We start from the raw sequence: 12,609 nt of genomic DNA, 5'->3' as shown, positions 1-12,609 counted from the left end.
AGAGCACACATTCCCAGAGACGAGTATAACAACACCTTAAGGGTTCCCATAAGCAGGATTGTCTTGGTGTGCCTCCCTTTCTCAAATATGATGATGGAAAAAAAAACTACTCTAGGGGTGAAAAAATATCAGATTAAAAACTAAATGAATAAATTGTATTATTTACAAATCACAATTGTAGCTCTCGACATTTACCTGTGGCTATAACTTTATTATGACTCTTTATTAATAATTTATTTTATAGTCTCAAGCAATCAGAAATCATGCAAAAGGAAACTAAGCAGTTTTGATATGATAAAACCATGGTTTATTTTTGTAAGGGTTGTGATATGCACGTTTTTTGTTGAAGAAATTATAAAGGCTGTGTCATCTATAGCAAAAAGGTGGCCAAAAATGAAAGATTTAGTGAATATTTGAATGAAATGTTTGGTCAGTAGCCTAAACAAGGATTTGATTGTCCTGTAAGTGTAACAGCAGCAATCACATGGCATTTGTAATAACATGTACATAAATTGTTTATTTTGTATTTGCCTACATTATGTATTTAAACAGTGTTATTATTAACAAATCATTATTGCCTCATTATTTTTTTTATAATGCATTTTATTGATGGCTTAGGTCTGTTTTTATAGCAACAACAACAACAACAACAAAAATATTACAGTATATTAATAATTTGTAAATTATTAGAGTTTGGGGATCGCAAATCATTTGAATCAGTTCGGGAGTTCAGAGCGGGTTCGCGAATCATTTGAGTCACTTCGGGAGTTCAAAGCGAATTCGCGAATCATTTGAGTCAGTTTGGGGATTTCGAATCATGTGAATCAGTTCGGTAGTTCGTAGCGGGATCGCGAATCAAGTGAGTCAGTTTGGGAGTTCGGAGCGGGATCGCGAATCATTTGAGTCAGTTCAGGAGTTCAAAGCGGTTTCGCGAATCATTTGAGTCAGTTTGGGGATCGCAAACCATTTGAATCAATTCGGGAGTTCGGAGCGGGATCACGAATCATTTGAATCAGTTCGGGAGTTCTTAGTGGATTCGCGAATCATTTGAGTCAGTTCGGGAGTTCCAAGCCGGTTCGTGAATCATTTGAGTCAGTTTGGGGATCGCAAATCATTTGAATCAGTTCGGTAGTTCGGAGCGGGATCACGAATCATTTGAATCAGTTCGGGAGTTCGTAGCGGGTTCGCGAATCATTTGAGTCAGTTTGGGGATCGCAAATCATTTGAATCAGTTCGGAAGTTCAGAGCGGGATCACGAATCACGAAAGATTCGCGCTCATAAATTTCCAAATTGGCCATAATTCGTTGCTGCCAACTGGGGTGGCAAGGCTTTCTTTTAGGGTGGCATTTGCCTATTTCTCTATGCCACCCCGGTAGATCCGCCCCTGGCTGAAACACTTTTAAGCAGGATTATTAAAAATTACGTAAACACAAATACGCGAGCGTTATTTGGACAAAACAAAGTTGTGGGAACGCAAGTGACTCGAGACGTTAGCTAGTAAGGGTATGTTTTTAACGGCTCTGCTAGTAGCTAACCTTACCGTTTTATTCGACGGCGTTGCTTAGAATATGATTCAACCATTAAAATTATGAAAATAGCCATATTTTCAAAATACCACAATGGATGCTTTAACGTTAAACGCATCCGTTCCCTAGTGATCCTGTGGCTCAAGTGGTAAAGTGTTAGCAGCGCAAGGTTGTAGGTTCGATTCCCAGGGAACATATGTTAGGTAAAAAAAATGTTAGCCTGAATGCACTATAAAAACCGTCTGCTACACGCATAAATGTAAATTCCCTCAGATGGGAACCTGATTTTGCTGTTGATTCCCCTCAGAACACAATTTACCGCAACACTCCTTGTGTTGTCGTGACGTCTCCAATCAGGAAGAGGAACTGGATTCTGTCGTCAAAGACAACTTCATAGTTGTGTGTGTTTATTCTCTCGTCTTTAAATATCACGAACGCAAGCTACTATGATGCGTTTAAGACTGCTACCTCTGGTTTTGACTTTGTGGGCTGTTTCTTTCGCCGATGACACGAACAGTAAGACCAACGCCACTAAACCCACCACAAACAAGAACACTTCCAGCATCAATAACGTTACAGAAGAGTCTCAGAAAAATGCTGCCACCACCACCAACTCAAACGTGGGCAACGGTCTGGACGGCGCTATGATAAACAGGGCTCTGTATGTTCTGATCGGGATCACAGCCATCGGAGTTCTCTATTTCATAGTGAGAGCTGTCCGGTAAGATCTGGAAATCATGTCAAGAGAGGTTCTGTGTTAAGTGTTCCTACCTAGAAAAGATGCTCATTGTATATGTTGCTTATACTTAGACAGTGATACAAAATGCAACCTTATCTTGGTAAGAAACTTTGAGGATTATGTCATATAATCTGTTTGTTTGTTTGTTTATTTTTACCTCGAGAAAGACTTTCTGGGCTATGTTCTCTTTTTACAGTACTCTTTTCCCAACCAAAACATTTCAGGGGAAAATGACATTTGGTCACCCTAACTATTACTAACAATAACAACAACAGTGTGTTTTCTTTAGTAGCTGACACTTAAGTCATAATTTGCTGATAAATATATTAATAAGCTTTATAGATTAATTGTATTTTTAGTTTGTTTCTTCAAGTTTATATTGTCTCTGTGCTCTCATTCCAAGTCTGAAGAAAACTGGTGTTCAGAGAAAGAAATACGGGCTCCTGTCAAGCTATGATGACACAATGGAAATGGCCCACCTAGAAAGCGACGAGGATGACACCACTGTTTATGAAGCCAAATCTTTGAGAAGGTAGTCAAACACTAGATTATCCTACCAGATCTTCAAATATTGACAGAAATAACGCTTGGTCTCTGCTTAGCTTCAGACTTTGGACTGTGATGTTGGAAAATCTATACTTCAGATATTATCTCGTCTGACCTGCTTTTTACCAGCTTTTCTTTTCTGCTTCTTCAACAGATGAATGTCTGGGGGTGTTTGATACTGCCAGAAATATAATACGATCAAGACAATCCCATTATTTCCACCAAAATGGTTGTTGAATGATGTTGTTGTCATGAGAGGATCTAGTCACTATGCTTGGATGCCTTTTTCCAAGATTAAGTGGAATGTGTAGGGTTTAAACTAGATATATTTTGGACTGATATGGCCAAATAGATCTTCTTGGACATTTCTGGGAAGGTCATAAATTTTGTTGTGGCAGAAGGTCAAAACTGTGTTTTGTGCCAAAGTTACTTATGCATAATTTTTAGGGGGTTTGAAACTCTTGTCGGAGTTGACGTGTGTTAATTTTGTTAATGTTTGGGCTATCTGAAGTTGTCATTTTTTAGGTGTACTGTCAAATTATGATAGATATTATGCCTTTTTTATGTTTTCTTTCTTTCCTTGTTTTTGTTCTTTTCTTTGTGTCTTTCTTTCATTATTATACTGGGACTGTACTGGGTATTGATTTCAGATGTGAATTAATGAATAAGTGTGATAAAGTCACAGATTCTGTGTGTATGATTCTGCCAAATACCAGCATATGTAAGCGATGCACTTTGATTTTTAGGGTTTAGAAACTACAAAAGCAAAACGTGGTATTATATGACATGGTGACACTCCTGACGACTCATCAATGTACCATTTCAAGATTTTTGCATAAATAAAAAGGAATTACTTTTTTTTTAGAGACTAAACATTCCCACACAACGTTGGTTCCAAATGTAGATGTGCTTCTGTGTTCAGTGTTACTCAGCATGATAACTGAGGTTTTGTGAGTCTCAACCTGCATTCTTTTTTTTTTTTTTTTGGGTGTGATTCTGCATTGTGTAATGGTAATATTCAATGTGCTGTGAAAACGGCAAGCCATCTTGAGGTATATGGATCCAATATCAGCATTCTCAGATTTCCAACTTGAACATTTAAGGGGTGTGTATGACAGCGTTGATGACACGGTGTTCTTTGAAATACATTCACTGGTTATTGATGCTGTCAAATACTGCTGAACTGAAATGCATGAACTATCAGTATCACTGTATAATGTACACAATTTCAATGATTCCTGAATTGTGCCTTTCATTCATTCACTTTTTGTACTTGCATTTGATTGGATGTGATTTGGGCTCTTTTGAAATTAAATTGTCTTCTCTGTTTTCATCCTCGTGATTTTTTTGATTCTCTTTTGCCTTTTACATAAAAACATGATGTATTTAGATGTAATAGATTTCAGAAAGGCCCCTATTATTGCAATGTGGCAAGAGTTATTTTGTGCTATATATTTTTTTTTATTAATTACTTTTGTTTAAGGTTTAATAAACAATATATTGACTTGCCAATATAGGGTTAAATGCAGTGTTAAAAGTTATATCTGATGCAATATAATAAGCCTATGAGTGTCTATAAGTCTAGCTAGCTTATATAGCTCTATGATATCCTATTTCTCATTTAGGTTCAACAAATTTGATACCAATACAACAGTGATTTCAGTTCACGTCCTATGTCACGGTCATACTTTTAGCATGACAAGTAGGTTCTCTTTTCAATCAAAGATGATTGTAATTTTTTACTAAATGTTACTAATCAGCAATTAGTTGTTAAGCTACTCGCCCCTGTTGAGTGATAGTTTAAATTTGCCTACTCTAAATATAATATATGCTGCACTTAATCTTTAAATCCTTAATTTTTTTCTTTTTTTTTTTTTTGTTAGAACCTTAGCATTTGCACTGGTAATGTTGCATTATTAGAATTAATATTTGCTAGTCTTTAGTGCATTTAAAAATTTTGTAAAACCATAGCATTTCTTTCTCTTGTCAAGGTGCTTTCTTATTGTTTTATATAATCATATAGTGGTTTCTGTACCTCAGCGTTTTTCTCATTCTTATTGTGTGGTTTTGAGTTAGATTTTTTAAATTATTCCCGATTTATATTCTTTCAGTCACTAGATGGTGCCATCTGTCTGTCTAATATCAGAGCACGCTGAATACATAAACACATACACACACTCACACACACTGTGTTGCCCAGGTGAGTTTGGCTTCCTTCCTGCCTTATGAACCATTAAAACTGCTAAATAACATGGAGAATTAAGTCTATAAACATCATTATACTGGAACAACAGAAAGGTTCATATTCTCCAAATTCAGCCACATCTGACGCATCAGCACAGAAACAGCACTCTTAAAAAAGGGGTCAAAACACACATAATCATTATATTACATTAACACCATAATGAGTTTGGTCATTTTCTGCTCACATCATCACTGCTTAATGAGCAACAGTCTTTCAGAAACACCATATTTCAGAATCTCAATTAAAATCTGAGTTTGAATAGACTATAATTCTGTTGAGTTGAAAGACGAATATGAATGCTATGACAGATTAATGAAAACCTCAAAAAACACTCACTTGATTCTCAGAATGATCCAATGTTCATTATCAAACAACAAAAGCAAGAATAACATATTATAAGATATCAATATCACAAATAATCACAAATTTTTGCCATTTACTTTGTCAATACCATGAGATTGGTTTTGAGGTAGCCTACCTTGGTGTTCTTTATACACCCAAGTACATGAATATGGTGATTTACTGTACCTTGGTAGTTTTTTTGTGATACTATTTCAGTAAAACTTTACAGTAAGGTGTCATTTGTTAATGTTAGTTAATGTAAAATAACATGAACAAACAACGAACAATAGATTTATTACATTATATATTAATCTTTGTTTATGTTAGTTAATAATAATAGTCTTTAATTGCTTGTTTACATTAGTTCACAGTGCATTAATTAACGTTAACAAACACAACTTGTGGTTTTAATAATGCATTAGAAAATGCTGAAATGAACAAAGATTGATAAATGCCGTAGAAGTATTGTTCATTCTTAGTTCATGTTAACTATTGTAGTTAAGTAATGTTAACTAATGAACCTTATTGTAAAGTGTTACCAATATTTCTATTTAAGCAAATAAAAAAAACATCCTAAAATTAATCATTTTTAATAATTTGTCAAACTGTTAAAAATCCAGACATAATATTTTATCTTTGCAATAGTGTAGTAAAAAAAAGCTGACAAAATCCACTTTTAGTAGATACGCATTTAAAAGTACTGTTTGTAATTTTTTTTTTTTTATTTTTTTTTTTTACTGTAGTAATGCTTAAAAACACCATAATTTGTAGATATTCAGGAAACATAAGTTCACATACTTGTTTCTCTGAAAAACATAGCTACAGCCAGTTAATCTACTAAAAAAAGTTTTTCTGTGTCGGAATTTCTGTTTTTGTTTTTTTTCTGCGGTGTGATTCCAACCACTTACAGTTTACCCGACCTGACCTAAAAATCCTCGACATCCATCTAAAAAGCTCTATGACCACAGACATATTAAAAAGCAGATTTATCTACTCGTCAGTTTACAGTGCAAGGTTTGTTGCCTTAATTCCGTTGTCAGTTGTGCTTGTTCGTGTTGCGTGTCCTCAATCTGGCAACCCACATGAGCACTGAGTCTGAGGATGGGGCAGGAGAAACAATATTTTTCAGCCACTAGCTGTCATTATTTCTTTTCAAGTTTTCAGTCGTTTCTTTTGGAAAAACAAAGCAAAACATATTGATGACTCATCCTGCATCACACAGATTTCTGACCAATCAAATTCTCCTTGAATGAGAATGTCCCGCCTCCTAATGCCACAAGCAGCCAACTAGCAAGTTTGTTGCTGCCACATTTTTAAATAGTATTATTAATTTTATTTTAAAGAGATTAACTATTTGATATATTCTGTCTAGGCTTTCTTTTTCAACAAAAATTATCAACACATGAACAGAAAATTGTGCTCATCTAGTGGTTTTTAGAAGGGGGTTAAGTATATTTCATTTGCCCGTCTTGAAACGTTTTTCAATATTTAGCAGCAAAAGATTTTTCTTGCTGGAACAGTTCAGTGTCCTCTGATAGCATTCGCTTTTGATGATTCCGTTTGAATCTAGTCAAGACCAATTTACCGACCTCCTGAAAATCTGGCGAGACAAGCCAACAAGGAGAACAAATGACAAGCGCTATTGATCGCCACAGCAGGAATTTGGAAAAATGCAGAAAAAAGGAAGAAATACTAGAAATGCACTGGCTAAGCTCTGTACAGAATCCCACTTTTAAGAAGCATGCTAGAAGAGAGATTAATTCAGGCCAAAGAAAAAAGGAAAAGAAAAGAAAATCCAACTTAGTGGAAAGCTACGTTCGGACTGTTTGAAAGGCAGAAGAGCAGTGGTGTGTTGTTGATGATCATCCCAGCTTGATTCAGCACTCCATCTGTGCTCTCAGCCGTGAAAAGCAGCTCCCGCTTGATACCTCTTAGATGCTGCTCGGCAGATAAAAAATTACCTTTTGTGCCTCTTTGTCTGAAATCCGGAGGCTGGTGTGGAGATTTTCCTGGTTCCCCACTGAGTCGCTCTGGCTTTCCTTGGCTATTTGTCCATTGTCTGCACAGCAAGCATAAAATATTCCTCCTGGAAGTTTCATGCAATTTTCAGCTAAAGCTGTAGCATTTGTATTGTGTTCTTCTGCTGACTGAAATCTGTTAAAAAGTGCATCGGCGTCCGTCAAACTCACCCATGGGTCGGAGAGATGCTGAGGATGTTTCTGCTGGTGGGTTTGGTGCGTGCATGGTGATTTTCCCTGTTGACCAAAGATGCCTGTCCCGGGAAGTTCAAAGGTGCGAAATCAAACTTCTTCTCATCTCTCTAACTGCTATTTTGCATCCTCTCTCAGCTTTGGGACAGCATCTGATTAAATCTATAAAGAATACCCATAATTTCACAAAGGACAATTTCAATATGACGTACTTTACTTCATGACAAAAAAACGATGCAAAAGCACCCCATTAGATAATACTTTTTTTTTTTTGCCCAGTTTCACAATACACACACACACACACACACATGCACACGCACACACACACACACACACACACACACACGCACACACACACACACACACACACACACACACACACACACACACACACACACACACACACACACACACACTCACACACACACACACTCACACATGCACACTCAAATGGTATAACATTAAAATTTTAACAGTAGTACTGATATTGTTGATCTTACCATGTTGTATATGTCCAGTTATCATCAAAATAAATTATATTAGATTTATTTCATAAATCAAATGAGAAAAGAATACAAATCATGACTATCTACGTCTGTTTCATTAATCTTATTGATATGGAAGGTCATGTGCATTGCATTGTGGGATACACATTACTAGTGTAGTGTGCACTGCTGTATGCTGCACATTTAGACAAATGTAGTAGGTTTTGCAGTATTGTATACATACAGAAAATGTGCATACTGTGCACAGCATGTATACTACAACATAACCCAATCCACATGACTCATATGCAAAAAAGATTATCTGATGCTATATATTCCAAATAGTCAAAATCATTATTTACAGTATATTCTGCAGAAATAATATGAATAGTATATTGCTATTGTGAATGTAATCAGACGGCGTTCTGGGATGTGAGGAACTGCTAATATCCCCCTTGGGCTTGAGTTAGTTAGTTGATCAATTGACCTTTAATAATTGCCTGTAATTGTTGGATTGTAGCTCCACCAGAGACTTTAGAAAGTTAATGGAAAGGAAATCATGACACTGTTCTCTATCGTATGGGTTTGAGTCGAGCGATTGAGCTTCATTTTGCCAAAGGGTTTATATTTTATGCGGTAGTAAATCTGATAGAAATGAGATGGAAAGATGGACCAGTATCTTTCTATAGTTATCTACCGTGCTTTGTTCCTTCTCTTTTCTTTCATGCTCTTCCTTCTCTCCACAGACCCTCACGGTGACGTCCCAGTGAACAAAGCTGGATTGTGGGAAAGCGTGGGCATTGGCGGCTCGGTCACACACGCTAGTCAAGCACCCCGCCTGAGCAAGCGTTACGCCCGAGTCATTTTTGGACAGGAATTTTTTTCTCTCCCAAATATCATTTGCATAATCCTTCACTAAACACCCCTCAAACGTGCACGCGCACACACACACACACACACTCCTTCACTCTGCACACACATCTATTGGACCATGCTCAATATAAAGTTGACAGACACTTCAGAGAAAGCAGATCTACACTCAACAGTAGAATTCAAGCAGGTGATGGAAGATTTGCTTTCATTCTGTGGCTCTATTGAACTGCTGCTGTTTCTCATGGATGCTGGAACAAAAGCTGGGAAGTGTTTGGTATCATGTTCCCACAAAGGTGAGATGGTAAAGTGGGAAACAGACTGTAAAGTTTGTTACCTTTTGTCTTTTCGTCTTTTATTATTCATTAATAAGATATTAAATTGATACTGACTATAAACTATCACTGCATCTGAAAGAGTATACATGATCATGAGCATCTCGTCAGTAAAGCCGGTTCCGTGATTAGTGGTAAATCCCCATCACCTGCTTTCCAATGGAGCGGAGCCGAACTACACAGAGCCGTAGTTCACTGACAAGCTACGCTATATTGTGTTCATTATTGAAGATGAATCACCTTCGATAATGAACTCAATATAGCATAGTTTGTCAGTGAACTACGGTTCTGTGTATAAACTGAGATGTGGATGACCATATCGTTCAATATATTGTCCAGCCCTAGGCGAAATGTACCCAGATGATGAAATACTCTGGTTGCCTAATATATATTTGGCAAGCAATTTTTGAGATTTCAGGATTTCCCCATTCACAGTGACAGGAATAGATGCCTGAGATGTCCAGTGGTTTTGCAAATATGGCTGCAAAGTGAACAGTCTCTCCTTGTTAAGGACTTTGGCAACAGTAGAGAGTCTAGAGACATTAAAGGTCCCCTTCTTCGTGATCCCATGTTTTAAACTTTAGTTAGTGTGTAATGTTGTTGTTAGAGTATAAATAATATCTGTAAAATTCTAAAACTCAAATTTCAATGCCAAGCGAGATATTTTATTTAATAGAATTCGCCTACAAAAAACGACCCGTTTGGACTACATCCCTCTAGTTCCTGCAGTAATGACGTCACTAAAACAGTTTATTTGGCTAACCTCCGCCCACAGGAATGCACAACAAAGGGGGCGTGGTTTTGTTGCGCTCCGACGGAGAAGAGGAAGAGCTGCATTTGTGTTTGTCGTCATTGAAACGCTGTTATTTTCATCTCGGAGTCCAACCATCTTTTTTTGGGCTTCCCAGGGACGCTCTACTTGGAGATTAATGGTTACAATTTATGTTTAACACGGTTCCCGAAAATTATAATCCACATGTAAAACTATGTGCAGCAGATTTTGCTGAGGACAGGGAGCTTCCTCAGTCTCAATAATGCCGGATTCGAACAAAGATTATTCTTGAAAGATGGAGCAGTTCCCTCTTTGTCTGGAGAAGGTGTTGTTTATGGGCCATAACCGGTAAGTGTATTTTATTATTTAAGTTGGTGCGTTTCACTGTTTCTGTAACTTATTACACAGAGGGCAATGCTGTTTAGCTTTGTTAACTAGATGTTAGGGCTGTGCAAAAAAACGAATGCGATTTTCATGCGCATCTCGTCAGTAAAAACGCTCCTGTGATTATAAGTACATCTCCAGCACATGCTCCTACCCACTTGCTTCTCAAAACTACTCCAAAACGAGTCCAATGAATCGCGTTTGCAGGAGGGCAGTGTGCTGTAAGCTGCTGTCGAATCACAACACAGGAACCGCTGGCCCAATCAGAACTCGTTACGTATTTCTGAAGGAGGGACTTTATAGAACAAGGAAGTCATCAGACCGTATTTATGACAGTGAAAACAGCAGCATACAGATAGGTGAATTGTGTGAAAAATACTGTGTTTTTTTACACGCGAAACATGAACACATGTTATATTGCACACTGTAAACACAATCAAAGCTTCAAAAAAGCGCGTAAAACGGGACCTTTAAAGGACCATGTTTGTGGTCGAATACACAGTTTGTAATAATGTGCTGTAATTCATTTTGTTTACTCTTGGATTTATGATCTTTGTAATAACTAATCCAGACAAGCTCAAAAAGATGACAACCAAGTTTGAGATTCCAGCTGAACAGTATTTCAAAGCAGAATTTAAGTGTTTTTCCCCCCACAACCAGATTCAACTTTATTAACCAAAACAATAATTACAAAAGTATTAATTAAAGCAAAAAATAAAAGCCATGCTTATCAAATGCCCATTAAAAAAAATCTATTTATTTGGCTGGAATAATAAAAAAAGGTTTTGAAATTGAAAAAAGACAAATATTAATTCTGTTTGTGACAGATTGCTTTGACAGAATCAACTTATCTCCCACATCCTTTCTTTGAGGTTGAGAACAATGCCAGAAGAATCCTAAAACACAAATTTTCAAATCTGAAAGCCTTGGTAACTAAAGAACAAAAAAACTTATATTAAAAGAAGTGCTCCACCAGTCACAAGAGACTCAATGAATTTGTCATCTCTCAGTGGACTGTTAGTAAATGTGGAGAATTTCACGACTCTGCCAAGAAACTGTTCCACAAAGTCTTCTTTTTGAGCAACATGGCCATATATCTTGTGTTTTAACGTGCTAACGTACTGATTTGTTCCAACAAGGCCTACAGGAATTCAGAGACTGTTTTGACTTCATGCTTTATGGGGAAAAGGCACTTTTTGCAATGTTTTAAAGAGAGAGAATTGAGGCTCTTAAGAGCTGGCCGGTGTAGAATTGTTTTCTAGTTTCCAGTCTTTATCTTAACGACTGAACACTCAAGAAACTCTCGGGACTTCTTCCTTGGTGATGAATGTAGTTGCTGTAAATCTCGTAAAACATGGTATACATTTCGCTATAGTCTCACCCACTGTCGGCTGAGAGGGGCAGATGGATGGTTAAAGTTGAACAGATAGCTGAATTAGAGGCAAATGAGGGCTGATGAGATTTTTGGGGGGTGGATGTTGGGGGAGTAGAGTAGGTTACCCTGAGGCCCTGAGGATTAGGTCGCAGTCATGAGCAAATGTAAGGCGAGGAAATTATTTTTTCCGTTCATTTTAGTGTAATGAGGTGTATATTGCTTCTTGGGAGAGTAATGAATTAGAGAATGTGATTCTTTTCAAAATAAAGTGGTACATTCTTCCCCGGCTCATTTTTTTCTCTCCCACTCTCCTGCAGTTCTTTGTGTTGCGCTGTTTTATAATCAGGGTGTCAAGCGGCAGAATATAATAACCCATAATTTCCTATTAGGCTCATGAAAAAGTCATTTGGGCTCGGAGAAGGCAGTGTGAAAATCTGCCGCTGTTTTTTTGCAGATCTTTTCAGAGTCATAACAGGTATAAATAGGCCACTGAGTCTTATTTGCTGAGAGATTATTGCTTGCTGCACTTTTTATGCAGAGTTTACAATAAAAATGTAAACTTTTATGTTTAAAGAGGTGAGGCAACTTTAAAAGGCCAATTTAAAAGTTGCTGGGGAATTTGTCAGGGTGTCACAGGACTCCTGTGATCTCTAATTAGTAATTAAACATTTTGCGCTTTTAAATAAGTAGTTTTTAAAAAAATATTTCAAATGATTTAGCTACATCCACGCCACTAGGTGTCAGTGTAAGTCCAAGACAACCAGTAAAACATAAAACGA

At 37.0% G+C, this 12,609-nt stretch overlaps 1 protein-coding gene across 2 annotated transcripts; it reads left to right on the top strand.

The window, feature by feature from the left end:
- The first annotated feature begins 1,819 nt into the window (after nt 1-1,819).
- fam174c (family with sequence similarity 174 member C) lies at nt 1,820-4,145 on the top strand. Of its 2 annotated transcripts, XM_052569958.1 has the most exons (3): nt 1,826-2,248; nt 2,670-2,798; nt 2,967-4,145. In XM_052569958.1, the coding sequence occupies exons 1-3, from the start codon at nt 1,974-1,976 to the stop codon at nt 2,968-2,970; spliced, it is 408 nt and encodes a 135-aa protein (XP_052425918.1). In that variant the 5' UTR covers nt 1,826-1,973; the 3' UTR covers nt 2,971-4,145. The 2 variants fall into 2 exon arrangements, with proteins under 2 accessions (XP_052425919.1, XP_052425918.1); XM_052569959.1 differs by lacking the exon at nt 2,967-4,145 and having other exon boundaries at nt 1,820-2,248; nt 2,670-2,802.
- The last annotated feature ends 8,464 nt before the right edge of the window (nt 4,146-12,609 follow it).

The sequence above is a fragment of the Carassius gibelio genome, chromosome B11 (genome assembly GCF_023724105.1).
Source record: "Carassius gibelio isolate Cgi1373 ecotype wild population from Czech Republic chromosome B11, carGib1.2-hapl.c, whole genome shotgun sequence".
Lineage (NCBI taxonomy): Eukaryota > Metazoa > Chordata > Actinopteri > Cypriniformes > Cyprinidae > Carassius > Carassius gibelio.
Note: the sequence above shows the minus strand (reverse complement) of the source record. Positions and strands in the feature narration are given on the sequence as shown.

Coding starts and splice junctions, on each gene's coding strand:
- fam174c (XM_052569958.1), top strand. CDS start 1,974: ATGATGCGTTTAAGACTGCTACCTCTGGTTTTGACTTTGTGGGCTGTT. Junction 2,249..2,669: donor TTCATAGTGAGAGCTGTCCG/GTAAGATCTGGA, acceptor TCTCATTCCAAG/TCTGAAGAAAACTGGTGTTC.